This window comes from Pempheris klunzingeri, chromosome 2 (assembly GCF_042242105.1).
Source record: "Pempheris klunzingeri isolate RE-2024b chromosome 2, fPemKlu1.hap1, whole genome shotgun sequence".
NCBI lineage: Eukaryota > Metazoa > Chordata > Actinopteri > Acropomatiformes > Pempheridae > Pempheris > Pempheris klunzingeri.
Genome location: NC_092013.1, coordinates 30844475 through 30859228, shown reverse-complemented (window position 1 = coordinate 30859228; position 14754 = coordinate 30844475). Strand labels below are relative to the sequence as shown.

Genomic DNA, 14754 nt, shown 5'->3' with positions numbered 1-14754 from the left:
GGATGCAGATTCACCGACAACAGTTGCAAACACCAAATTGCTTGGACCAGGTGTCCTGTGCAGTTTCACACCCATACAACTCAATTATCCACGCGTGGCCCTGCAGGCTCTCAGCAGTCCCTGCTGCGGCCCTCGCCATTACTGTATGCAGTCTATGCTAATATAATGTACAGAGCATAAAACATGCTAATGTGCAGACAAAACAGCACTGAGTTAAGGCTGACAGAGGGATTTATTTCGTCACCTACCTGAGTGGCAATTTGAAGCTTTTGAAAGGCACGAATAAAACAAGGTATTATGCAGAACAACGACAACAACAAGGTTTCAGCGCTGCTTAAACACTGGATCTGATGCTCCCTATAACCCTATACTAAGGGTGAAACTCATCATTACCTTGACAAGGTTTGCCCAGATGTGGACCCCAACACTTGGAGTAAAAGTAAAAATAAGCAGAGCCGCTGACCTTCACATCACACTGGGAGCCTGCAGCGGGGTCAGATCAAAAGACACCAAGCCTGACTTTAGTCTGTATGAAGGAACATACTCTTCCTGCTCTCAGGGGTGTGCAGCATGCACTGATTACTGACTCATTACTGACTAGTACAACAAATGCAGTAAATCAGTATCCTGCACCAAAGGCAAGGCAGTCCGGGCTCTGACGTTGGACAGTAGCAGGACAATCAGACGCTAACATCAAAGCTGACGGTGTCTTGGACTAAATCCCAGCTCACCTAAACTGGTTGATAAATTGCCAGCAGAGATGAAATGCTTCCCACTGTCCCGTTCCCACTTCGGGCTGCTACTTCTCAGTGTGACATCAGTGTTCCAGCTGCCGGCCGAAGCTCTCAGAGACATCGCTTGTGTTTTCTGTATCTGAGAACAGGAACCCTGATGGATCTGGTGTGCTCTCCATCTGCCCCCCAGTACACTCCTGGTGGACTTACTCATTTCCTCCAGCATGCTTCAAACCCCCATCCCACCCACAGACACACACAAAGACAGAGTGGAGACAGGGGGAGCCCCCGGACCGAGTGCCCTCCTCCCTAAACAACTCTTTCTCTAACATGTGCACTGCTGCCTTTGTCCACTCACTGTCTCCTAAGGCATGCCATCCAGCTCTAATCAAGCAGAAAATGGTCATAAATATTTCTTTCTGCTAGATTTCACATTCACATTTCACGCAGGGACATGATATTTTCCCCCTACCTCCAGGGAGTACCTAATGCAAAAAACAGTTACTTATATTCAAGGCTCATGTTCCTTCAGTCAAATGCAGAACATATTCCCCGTGTGCAGGGAAAAAAAACAAGAAAAAAAGAGGAGAGAAGAGGAGGGGGAAGACATAAAGGGCCGTCTTATTTTCTGTGCCATTTACTGGCTAGTACTTCCACAGCCATCCCATTACATCATGTCAAAGATTGTAAACAAGCAAATAACAACAGCGAGCACGGAGAGGGAGCGGCACGCAGCGTCCTGCTCTGGAGGTCTCTGTGCCCACAGCCGAGCCGGAAAAAACATTTGTTTTTACTGTCCATTTAAATAATGTATATCTGTTCTGCACACAGAGGAAGGCTGCAGGAGGATTTATATGAACCATTGTCTCCGGCCTGGCTAAGTATTTATGGCACATGCCATTCACAGGGTGCGGAGGTGCCATCACTATTATTTATGACGAGACATCCCATCATGGCATATCATTCTCTAAATGGTATACAGCTATTCACCAGTGAATACCGACCTGTGCCATTTTTCTCTCAAATAGAGGCCATGTCACTGCTGAGCGGGCCGCGGGTTGTTATTAATCACTGATACATACTTTGACTGGTGAATACATGTCAAACAATCAAATTTACTCTAAGAGACCTGTACATGGTGTGGCTGTCCATGCATATTTACTTCAATGAAGGCTCATTTGATCACCAGCATCGGTGATTTATCATGTTCCACCCTACGAGCCAAAAACAGAGCTGTCAGCGTTCCTCTGCTTCACACACACACACACACACACACACGCTGCTGCTGTGATGATAACCGGCCCTTCATCACTACTGCACGCCTACATGAGAGACCTTTCTAGATCAGATAATTATACTATTAGTGTGTTAGTGTAGACCTCAGTCCTACAGTGACGGTCACCGCGTCGCCTGCTCTAAATCTTCCCAGTTACCAGGCTGCACAGCTCCACATCCCACTTTGGGACGTTCCAGTACAGTTCAACTAACAGCCAAAAGCCCATCCAGGCCGACTGTGCATGTGTGAGCATCGTGTCTGTGGCTGGTCCTGGATCAGTGCAGCAAATGGTGAAGCTGCACAGCTGGACCAAAACATTCAGATTTTATTGCTTTTATTTGAGCAGGATAGAGAGTCCCACGTGAGACGGCAGCAGCACAACAAAATCAATCAACAATCAACGTGTTGCACTCGGACAGAAATGGGGAAACGGACGAGATGAATATATATATAGTGTAACATCTCACTGAACAAGCACCGTCCGGCCCTGCAGCCAAAAGCTTCAGCACAGACGTGACGACGGCCTCCAGACTCTTTTCCCTTCAGGGAGGGGCCTGCAGAGCCAGCTGACCCCCTGCTCTGAGAGTTAAAGCGGATATCATGGTCAACTGTGTTAAAAGCCTTTAAAAGATCAATAAATCAATAAAAACAGATGCACATTGTTGTTTCCTATCCAGTGACCAGGAAATTCTCCACCTTCAAAGCCGCTGAATTGGCACCCTGATGTTTCTTTAACCCCGCCTGAATATGTTGATACGGTGTGAATATAGAAACTCTTTAAGCTTGTCACTAATCAAACCATCAGGGCAGCGAGACAACGTAGAAATCAGCCTGTAGTTCTGCCCCCCTTCACCAACTAGGTCCAGCCCGTTCACGCTTCCTGTGGCAGAGCTCTCAGTGCTGGAGCCAGGAGCACCAGCAGCACCAGGAGCAACGGCAGCACCGGCAGCACCAGGAGCACCGGGAGCACCAGGAGCACCAGGAGCACCAGGAGCACCGGGAGCACCAGGAGCACCAGGAGCACCAGCAGCACCGGGAGCACCGGGAACACCGGGAGCACCACTAGCAACGGCAGCACCGGCAGCACCAGGAGCACCAGGAGCAATGGCAGCACCGGCAGCACCAGGAGCACCAGGAGCACCGGGAGCACCAGCAGCACCGGCAGCACCAGGAGCACAAGGAGCACCAGGAGCAACGGCAGCACCGGCAGCACCAGGAGCACCAGGAGCACCGGGAGCACCAGCAGCACCGGCAGCACCAGGAGCACAAGGAGCACCAGGAGCAACGGCAGCACCGGCAGCAACAGGAGCACCGGGAGCACCGGGAGCACAAGGAGCACCAGGAGCACCAGGAGCAAAAGGAGCACCAGGAGCACCAGGAGCACAAGGAGCACCAGGAGCACCAGCAGCCGATGTGGTTGCAACCGGCGTTTGATTCCAGCCGGCCACCATTGTTGCACGTCTCCCCCCCACCCCCCTTTGTCTGACTTCCCTGATCCTCCCCCATAAACATGAACACCAGCGGCCCGTCACCGTGCAGGAACCAAACGGTCAACGTGAGGAACCAAACTAACGATCCGAACATTAAAAGGAGGACGTTCTTCTCCTGGTGGGAAACGGTTCACTTCCAGACATGAGCTACATTTGACATGGTCAAAGTCACATCACTGAAAATAAGGGTGAAACCCTCCTCTCCTCTCCTCCTCTCTCCTCTCCTCCCCTCCTCTCTCCTCTCCTCTCCTGTCCTGTCCTTTCCTCTCCTCTCCTGTCCTGTCCTTTCCTCTCCTCTCCTCTCCTCTCCTCCCCTCCTCTCTCCTCTCCTCCTCTCTCCTCTCCTGTCCTGTCCTTTCCTCTCCTCTCCTCTCCTCTCCTCTCCTCTCCTCCCCTCCTCTCTCCTCTCCTCTCCTGTCCTGTCCTTTCCTCTCCTCTCCTCTCCTCTCCTCTCCTCTCCTCTCCTCCCCTCCTCTCTCCTCTCCTCTCCTGTCCTGTCCTTTCCTCTCCTCTCCTCTCCTCTCCTCCCCTCCTCTCTCCTCTCCTCTCCTGTCCTGTCCTTTCCTCTCCTCTCCTCTCCTCTCCTCCCCTCCTCTCTCCTCTCCTCTCCTCTCCTGTCCTGTCCTTTCCTCTCCTCTCCTCTCCTCTCCTCTCCTCTCCTCTCCTCTCCTCCTCTCCCCTCCCCTCCTCATTCCAGCTGCACCCCCCCAGTTAGCTCCCCCGTCTCTAACTGTGAGTCTTGTTGGAGCTGGGACTCGGCCGTCTCAGGATGCTCTGGGGGGCCATAACTACAGTCTGTGTGCGTACGGCACACGGCATCACCTAGAGCTGAGCCCCCCCCCCCCGGTGTCACAGGGCCGGCCGGGCCGGCGGGCCGACACCCAGAGTGAACACTGCTGTCTATTAGCCCCACTGTGTCAGGAGATCATGAATAAGATATAGCAGCCAGGCTCACTACAGCACTTTCACATTAGCCTGGCTGTGTAGGTGCTGCCCTCTATGCATACATGTATACAAGCTAGTGCACGAGCTTTCATGCACGGGACACCTGCACACACACACACACACACACACACACACACACACACACACACACACACACACACAGAGTGTCCACAAACTGTGTATCCACTCACATGTGCAGCCAAAAGATGCCTTAATCTGCAACAGGGATTATTGTGGGCTTATTGAAACAAATAAGTGTTTTAAGAGGAGACGGTCCCAGTTTCAATTTCAATAGCTCATTTAACCCTTATCTGCCCAAATCCTTGGGGTCCATTCTATGTTAATTGGATCTACATTGCACTAGCATTGGGGGTGTTAACAAGCACAGCCTATGAATATTAATTACCCTGAAGTTTTCTGCACAGGAAAGACTTCACTGATACATATTAATTCTATGAAGTTTTTAAAGTAGTGCTCTCATTAAAAATGAATAGGCCCTGCGCTTGAATGTTTTCCCAAGAGGAATTGTGCATCCTTAAGTCTATCCCTAATAAATTGGGTCAGATTGGCTATCCTTAAAGAATGGCTTCTCCTTAAAACGGCATTATCATTATTATTCAGCTGAATGTAAACAGAGAGAGAGCCTTTTGTTGGAACACTGTTTTGACAATGGCTATTAAAGCCAGTCATGTCTGAGCGCGTACTTCCCCAACCACAGTCTCCTGAGGCCCTGTTAAAACGGTTACTTATTTACAACACTAAACACACAAGTTGTTCAGCTAAACAGCGCAAAATTACTCTGCACGCCCCTGTGTGTGCCTCTGTGTGTGTGCCTCTGAGTGTGTGTGTGTGTGTGTGTGTGTGTGTCTTGATGCGGAGCATTCAGAGCCAGTTGTTGGCACTACTTTAAATAAAACATTGAGGATGCATTAGTCCTGTGGCGGCCCGACGAGGCCTCTCTCTAAGCCATTTAATACTGAACCGACGTGTTTCCCCGTCTGCCTCCAGCCAGCTGCCTCAGACACCTGCTCAGAGTTTAGAGTTGCCCACTTCAGCACAAACACGCAGACGTGGTCATCAAAGACCATCCGGGCGCCACACAATGAGAGCCACTTCACTCCTCCTAATGATACCAGCACACACCGGCATCGTTTACATGGGAGGCGTGTCTACGTGCACGCGTCCTCGAGAGGTTTCCTCATCCACACATTCTCTGGGGGGGGAGGGGGGGCGCAGCGTCTCTAAAGATGGAGGATGAAGACACCGTGTTTCTCTGACTACGTTTACACACACACATTAATGTGGGAATGGGGTCGTGTGTTTCCGTGATCTGATTATCCTGCAGCCCCATCAGAGGGCCCCCACCACCAGTTAGTGGGACTGTTGAGTGTGACCATAGATCGAACAGCAGTGTTTTGTCACTAAATAACTGATAGGACTCATCTCATGCTGTCATGTGACTGGAGACGGTCTAGAAATCACATGACTTATGTTACAACACTTTCTCTTTCTTTGCGTTTGTGCTGCAATTACATGGAAACTACTATATCAGATCAATGTGTGCATGTGTGTGTGTGTGTCCATTCTGATTACTACAATGTCAAACAACCCCCCCACGCCCCTCCCTCCCTCCCTCCCCTGCTGCCCACATAAGCAGGGTGTGTAAACAGGATGTCGACTATTTTAGACTATGGCTTCGGCACACATTCAACCTGTGCTTCATCTGGTCCCAGTTGGAGGGCGGCGGCTGGAGGTAGACTCAACAGCACGGATGAGTTCATAGGCTGGCTGTCCTGCACGCCACCCGTAAGACAAAGAGGAGAGGTGCTGGGGGGGTTTGCCTCCCAGAACCTCTCCGACAAACCCTGAGTGACAAACCGATGTGAATAGTTTCACCTAGACTTAACAGATTTCTCCTCCTGATAAAAAACATGCTCACAACCGTGTTTAGAGAAGCAATATGATTGAAGTGAGAGGAGCTCCAGGCGGAGCAAAAACAGGCCTGGTGTTATTTTCTCAGACACAGGCTGTTTTTCTCCCTTTAATAAGTATTTCCCCCTTTTTTCGACATAGCAGCGCATCACTGTTCAATTTTCACCTCCATCTGTGTGATTATTAATCAGATCACACATCAATTGCCAGAACCAGCAAAGAAATTCAGCCTGTAATAAAACTGTCATGTGCTGTGCTATAAAGACAGATGTTGCCAGTTGTGTGATAACATAATTAAACTGTTCTGTGAGGGATTCCATAAAATTATTCAAATTGGACGAGCACTATCATTTTACCAATAAAGCAATTTAGGGCAATATGCAGTGTCATAACACTGATGTTATCCTCTCCTCCACATTTTCCAATAAGTTGGAGCCTGTGCGTGGCCTCCTGCGAGCCGCACACATGAGAGACCCACTTCCTCTCAGTGTGGTCACATGACATGGCCCAGGGAGGAAGCACACAGTGAGTGGAATAATGCATCCCAGCTATTGGTCAGAGAGCAGGTGCTGTGTGAAGCATTCAGCGGTGCCCTGCACACATACGGGATACTACATAAACACTGAGATACTGGCAGTTCAGAAGTGCTGCCATAAGTTCTACTGGTGAAACACCATATTTCTGCCCAGGCGCAGCACTCTCCCGTCCCGTACGTGCGACTAGCCGACCTGGCGTGTGGCCGGCCGCTGTTCACTCTGTCAGTCGGACGTGTGGACCAGGCGGCAGGAAGCAGCAGGCCCAGCACAGGCAGGCCTGGTCTCTGGGCCTGTGGCCTCTGGCCTCTGGGCCTCTGGGCCTCTGGGCCTCTGGGCCTGTGTACCTGTGTACCTGTGTGTGTCTCTGGCGGAGCTTATCATCTAGCACTTCCCCCTGAAGCTTGGCAGGACAGGGCTCGGCGGCGGTGGCTAAGACGTGCATTTCCACCTTCTCAAGCCCCCACAGGGGACCGTGTAAGCCCTGCATTATGCAAACAGGAAACGTGTGCCCACTCAGCTCTTTCTGCGGCCACTGTTGTGCGTGTCACTCTCTCCTCTCTGCACACGCAGAACGACGGTCGCCTCAACCAGAGAGGCAGAGTGGGAGACAAAAATACCCATAATTGGCTGGCCTTATCTGGTGATGTGTAACAAAGCTTTAAAGGCCCTTGTTTTACAAAGCAGACGGGGAGAATGTGTGTGCAATAAAAGAAAAGCAATTATTCATCCCTGTTTTATTTTTTTTCTTCTCAGATATCAGATATTGTTGGGTGTATTTGTACAGTATCGCTGAGAGGAAGAGACAGGCTGATATTTTAGAAATCGCTGGAACTTGATTAAAAGGGCTCTTCTAAAAGACAGGATATTAATATTTAATGCTCTACAGTTGTGTCAGTAGAACCAAATTTCCAGTGAAGGAATCACTTGCATGGTTACACATGTGAGATGCTCGCAGGAATTGACCGTATATCACAGGAAATATGTGCACGGGCTTGAATGTGCCGAAGACAGCGGCTGCAAAGCTAATGCGAAGCCCCGAACCATCACTACTGTCACCGTGTGTTTATTAGACGACTACAGCGACACAACACGACTTCCTGTTGCAAAATCATTTAAATCACCAAACGGCTTATTGCAAAACACTCGTCTTTCACACTATTGTTTGTGTTGTGTTTTTTTCTCTCCTCCAGTATCTTCACTTCCTCATGAGGGTAACGTTAAAACCACAACTTCTGCAACACAAACACAAACACAGAGAAAATAAACACACTCGCGTTCTGGGGCAAACACACACACACACACGCTATGAAAAAAATATCATATTCATGCTGTTAAGGAGTAGACATCATACATTATACACTGGCTGCTGCAAACAGCTGAGCACGGCCTGCAAAGGCTACAAGATGCACAGCAAAGGCTCACGCAGCTCGAGTCATTACAACACAACAGAGTTCCTCCAAAAGTGAAATGTGCTACATTTCCACAGCGCCTCCTTTTCATCCCCGCTCCCTAACAAACAGTATTTGACTTACTAATAGAGATGCTTAAATCAAGCTTATGGTCCACTTCCCCCAAATCTGACTAGTCTACAAGATAAATTCCCCTGTCAGAATCAAGATGATCAAACAGATTACAATTATTTCATCCCCCATCTTTATTAATGAGGACTGTCTTTCATAGTTATGTTCCCTAATAAGAATAAATGATGTGCCACTGCCAGGTTTGTTGTTCCCGCTCACTCAGGGGACTCTCAGGCACTTGCACTTTGAGTCTGAGAGGATTTCAGATTGATTTTTTTTGCGGCACCTAAAGGGGTAATAGCATCTTGGATGTTGTGGAGAACAAAGAATGCAAAAGAAAAAGAAGAAAAAGAAAAGCCCTCAGTGTGTCAGTGAGAGGCGTATTAGTGCGAGCAGCAAATAAAACTTAAAAGAAAGACTGTGAAATGCCACAAAAGTAAAAAGTTATCAAGTAATTGAGCGAAGATCGTAATGCCCTGGGGACAATTAACATGGTTCATGGTGCATGAGTGAAAATCCTGGGTTAGTCTAATGGGAGAATAAAGAGAGTGCGTGCGTGCCCGCCTTCCCGGTAACACCACCCTGGTAAGTAGCCTATCAAAGCCCAGTGTCAGGAGCCCAGAGTGAGACATCTCGTCCTTCGTCCCCATCCACGCGTCATTTATCACACACAACGATTAATACGCCTCCCTCTGCTTCCCCCCCCCCCCTCCATCCGCAGGCCACAGAAATTAACCGCTGGATTTGTTCAGAAGGCTTAAAGCTCAAAGCGCCTGCTATTTACCGCGTAGAAAGCAGAGAGCAGAAAATGCGGCTGTAATGCACTGAACTGGAGGTGGGGAGAGAAGGTGCTGGTTTTTCCCTCCTTCAGATGCCAGGGCAGATGCTGCAGAGCAGTAGTTCTTTCTGGATGACTAGAAAACAGGGACCATGCCCGGGCCACTCGGAGGCTTTATTTCCATCCCTCCTTGGTGTCAAGTGCACGTCCGTGACACGTCTCCCTCCCTCTCTGCCCTGCATCAATTCATCAAAGTTGTAGCCCTGTTGTCTTTGCAGAGCGAATCAGAATTTGCCCCTGGCAAAGAATGAAGGAAAAGTCAACAGGAATTAAGTTTCAGTGCAACTGTTTACTCAACTGTGGCCTGCAGTTATTGAAATTTTATCCATGGTTTTGTGTGACTACTGCAGTAATGAATTCAGTATGGCTGTGATTTTCTCACTGATGACATGCTGGAAAAAGAGATGGGGGGGGGAGGGTCTGGAGCTGGGGGAGTGGGGGGGGGATGAGGAGCAGATCTGGTGGAGTGAGTCTAAAGGCCCAGCAGTGAGACTGAGGAGGACACAGACACGCCCTCTGTGCTCACTGACCTCCTCTGCTTTTGACTCCCACTCTGCACCTCTTCATTCCCTGACAGAGGCGTCCTGTTCCAAGGCGTTCATCAGACGACGACCTCTGAAACATCACATCTGTCCTGTATTGTATGTTTGCCCCCCCTGTCAATTATTCCTGCATCTCTCTGCACTCCGACTGAACAAAGCACGAGTAAAAGGAGCAAACAATTAAAGAGGTGTGACTAATGACAGCGTAAAAACAATCACGTGTGAGGTCATGGTGCCATTCAGGTGAAGCGCTGAGCCACATGAATGTGACCAAACACACATGGGAGAGAGATTCACTTTGCAGAATGCTACGCTAGCTGCGGACTTTGTGCTGACCTCAGAGCTGTGAGCGACAGCGTCACACGGTCATGAGCCCCGCTCACTCTGGTGGGGCATGATAAATGACGGCAGTGAACTGTTGCTCAGCTCTGTGTTGTTGTATGTTCCAGCGTCTCCATGCTCCACGCTGCAGCGTTGTTGCTCTCGCTGTGCAAACGCTGATGGATGTGCTGTGACAAGAGGCAGCGGCACGGCGCCTGTGCATCATCACCAAACAGCTCCTGACAACAAGCCTAGTCGTCCTGTCGGATAGACCGAGATAGCAGAAGACACACTGATCTTTTCAATGTTGTTTCCTTAAACACACTGTCGTGTGCCACACATAACGCTGACACCAACAGAAAGAGCTTGTCTGTTTGTCTCAAGCCTCAGACGGTGAGAGTGTTTGGGGCTTCGGCGCCGATAACGCCGGCGTGCATCTCTGCACCTCATTGGTTAACACGACACCGTGTGGCATTAGTTGTGAGTGTGAGGTGTGTTTACAATGAGCCGGGGGAGAATGCTGTCATCCTATTGGACGTCATGGCTCCCTAACTGTCTACGCCATCCTGTGGCACCTACATACTTAAAATATGTCAGAACACCACGATAAATATTTCACCAAAATGCAGATGCTGCATGCTACGATAAACACACTCACAACCAAACACAAGCACACAGAGAGAGCACTTCCCCGTCTTTAAATATTCAGAGAGGGCCTCAATATACATAAATAATCATAATAATGTGTTTATGTACGGGATGTACTCGGAGGTGGAATGAAATATTAAGTGGCACTTTAAGAGGGAAGCCAGGCCTGCTGTTGACATGGCTTAATAAAGCGAGGACAGGTGTGAAGGGGGGCGGCGGGGGGGCGGGGTGGGGTCTACCTGGTGCTGCTGGAGATGCAGGAGGTCCGCTGCAGTCACCTCCACTGACGGCGTGGCGCTCTTGGGCCGTCCCTCCCTGGACCCGCCCTCCACGCTCGCTCCTCCATTTTGATTCGCCGGTCCGTTGCTGGTCGCCTCCGTCCCAGATTCTTGCATCATGACTTAAAACCCTGAGAGGAGACACAGAGACAGAGAACAGGGACAGAGACGGAGAGAAGCAGCTGTTAAAACACACAGCAGTGAGGTCGCATTTTAACTGCGGGCCAAACTCTAAACATCTGCCGTGTCCTTCCCACACAGTCGGACTGTTACTGCAGGTTTTCCTGGAGGTTCCAGCTTCCCTGCGTCTTGTTTGTTTGCTTGTGGAATATGCAATGAGGCAAAAACACACGCACACGCTCTCACAGACGGCCTCTCCACAGAATAATGAAGCGCCCCTTTGTTTGGTCTTTTCCGGAGCAGATCCTGTGACACGTCCATACTGGGCTTGTGTTTGTGTTCTCCATTAGGGGGTGTATGCATGCAGGGGTGCGGTGGAGGGGCTGGGCTCCAGCACACATCGGAGAGGAACCCAACCTGAGTTGAGTGAGAGCAGAGGAGCCCAAGAAAACACTGGCCCTCCAAAACAAAACACTTTCTATGGAAATGGATATATTTACTTGCATGGCTCCCAGAAGAACCACGGCAGAATGGCTTTTTAATGGGAAACAGGGCAACTGTGCGAGGCCTGCCAAAGGATCTCCATGAGAAACATCCAATGTGAGGCCAGGCGAAAAAAAACAGTCAAATCCTTCAGGGGTGCTCAATTAACACCAAAATGCAGGTCTGAGTGCAAATAACAAGCACAGAAACGTTGTCTTTCTTGACTCCAGCAAACAGAAGCAAAGGGATAACGTACAAACTGTGGCAGTGGAGTTTTCTGAGTCACTGCAGGCTTTCTGCTCAGTGTTACAATGTGTGTGAATACACAGCTATCTGCTGTACGTCCTCCGCTGTAGCCTCTGGCTACACTAAAGCCAGACAGACATGCCCCCCCCCCCCCCCCTCACACACACACACACACACACACACACACACACACACACACCTCAGTGTCTGTGGGCCAGAGTGCCAGTGACACTGGTGCATATCTGTGCCTGTATTCCTCAAATCAGTGGAATGATTTACAGCTATTGTGCCTTGGTCACAGGCCTCGGTGGCGTCTAGCCTCCCAATTCCAGGGCGGTTAATGAAGCTGACCAAGTCAGGCAGAAGCGAATTAACTTGGCTGATTAATTATTTATATGAAGCAGAATAAATGCCTTTAAAACACTGGGCCTCATCATGAAAGAAGGTGGAAATGGAACTAAATGCAGATTTATGGCGTTGCTTTTAAGGCGTGTAATAGGAGGGCCGATGCGAATTAATATGTGCTCAGCGACACGGGCGCAGCGTCCCCAGAGATCCAGATCTAAACAAGATGCAGACACACACCCAGACACCACGGGGACACACACTCAGGCTGACAGAGAGGAAATTGAGGTTGACAACTTGTCACAGAAGAATATTTACCGAGCAGAGGTGGGATAATAATCTAGACGTGGGATTATTAAAAAATAAACAGCACGCCTCTTTCAGGCCGGGGTTCTCTGGGAGAGTCTCCCGGCCCGGGATCACCAGCTCGGCCGCGGGCCGCGGCGAGCTAAAACGGTACCAGGACGAAAATCCGGCTCACAGCTCCCCGAGGTTTCCATCTCCTCTGCTGCAGAAGCACAGCGGAGTGAGTCATCTGACACTGCGGCCTGCGCCGGTTCAGTTGTGTGTCACGACGCCCCCGCGCTCAGGGGCCCGTCTGAGCGGCCCGGACCAGGCCTACAGGCCCCGTTCTCTGGGCTGGGGCTGGAGCCGCCGGCCCCCCCCTCTCCCTCCAGACAGATGTTGACCCGGCTCACCCCTCCAGTCTGGCACGGCCTCCCTCCATAATGGGATTTTCTAAACAAGGAGCGAGCAAGAGCAATACTGTGGGATGGGAGGCAGCCAGCCACGACTCCATCTACAGGCCCTCGCTCGCACCAGCTCCCCTTCTGAGACACCAATTAGAAACACACATTCTCGGGCGAAATTAAATGCCATTTGAAATAAAGCATGGGCTGACGTTATTCACTCCCACTTATTTTTCAAATAAAAGACATTTTTCCACATGCAGGAAAATGCAGGGCCTGCTTTCTTTTTCTTTTTCTTTTTTCCAAAGCTACATAAAAGGGGTGAAAGTAATGGCTATTATACATGCACTGTCATTCCATGCAAAATTTTCATAATTATAACGGAAAGGCGTAAATTTCCAAATGCATTGCATCTCCAAAAGTAATCAAGAGAATGAGCCGCGGGGCTATTTTAATGTATGCAAAACTAGTGACCCACAATAAAGGAGAGGAAGGCTACAATGAATGCAAAGTAATGCGCGCATGCTTGGAACCGGCACTGATGAGGGGATGGCTAAAATTAACACCCAATTAATTTTCGAATTGACAAACAAATGAAACCCATAAATCTACTTTCTCATTAATTTCACCACAGAATAATTCAAAGCTGCAATATCACGAGCAAAAAATCGGAGGAAAAAAGAAAATGGAAAATGGGCATTATCCATCATAAATATCAAGCAGATAGGAAAGAGCCTTATTAGAGAGTTGTGCTGATAACAATGTTAATCTGTGGAGCGCCGAGGCAGAGAGGGACGCCGTCATCAGCTGGGGCCCGGCCGACCGGGCCACGTGACTTGGCCCCGCGTCCGTTTCTCTATCTATTTATTTTCCCTTTGCTCGGGGGATCGCCTCGTCTGTGATGACTCAAGAAGCTCCAAGTTTTCCCATCCGCTCCATTTACACAACACATTCAAATTCAGCCGTAATTATGGGTCAAGTGTCCCGCTGAAAAGAGTGCAGTTAGCGGGTTAAAACACACGGGCTCATGTTGAAACACAAACATTTCTACATAACACACAACAGGAGGCGGGGGTGGCGGGGGAGGGGGGGGAGGAAAACCTTTCTTATTACTAATGGAGCATGTCAGCTTCTTTTTCTGAGCTGGGAAAAAAAAAAAGTTTTAAAAAGAATCAAAATAATGGAAATTCCAGGAGATCAAAACAAGGCAACAACAGTTTGCAGAGAAAGAACTGGCTGTGCTGCTGGTTATTAGATGCCTGTCTGTTCTTTGGGGGGAGAGTGTTTGGAACAAACACTGGATAATAAAAAAGGTCAGAGTTTCTGTTTGTTTACACTCAGTTTTGTTTTCCCTGCCTCAAACACGGGGAGTACAGTCCAAGCCAGAGTCACATGTGTGTCCCACCTGACCAGACAGGTTGAAGGTTAAGAACAGCCGGCGGCTACAGCTCATCAGCCCCGCCCCCCCGCCCTTCCTCTCCCCCCCCCATCCAAGTGGAAACCTAACGCCTGTCCCCCTGTCATGCTTGCCTGGAATTCAACAGCTCAAACAAGTCAGCAGTCGATTCAAGGTAGGGTCGGCCCGTGCAGCTGTGCTCTGACCCTCCTCCATGCTCTGTTTTTTCTTTAATGCTCATGACAGTAAAGCCTCAGCGGCCACCTGCTTCCATTCGCAGAGTTCTCACACAGCCCCTGTTTACACAGGCGCACAACAAAAGCACAACAATTCTTGGGAGGGAGATAAAGACACACCGAGGAAAAGACAATGGAGAGAGCTTGGGTTTACAGCTGTTTAGGTTCAGCTTGGTTGC

At 49.6% G+C, this 14754-nt stretch overlaps 1 protein-coding gene across 10 annotated transcripts in view; it reads right to left on the bottom strand.

The window, feature by feature from the left end:
• The window catches only part of foxp1b (forkhead box P1b), a 143881-nt gene that overhangs the window by 67330 nt on the left and 61797 nt on the right, over positions 1–14754 (bottom strand). For all 10 annotated transcript variants that reach the window (XM_070841096.1, XM_070841170.1, XM_070841153.1 and 7 more), the window contains one exon: positions 11022–11191. In XM_070841096.1, the coding sequence (XP_070697197.1) occupies positions 11022–11180 (159 nt within the window). In that variant the 5' untranslated portion in view covers positions 11181–11191. The remainder of the gene's footprint in view (positions 1–11021; positions 11192–14754) is intronic.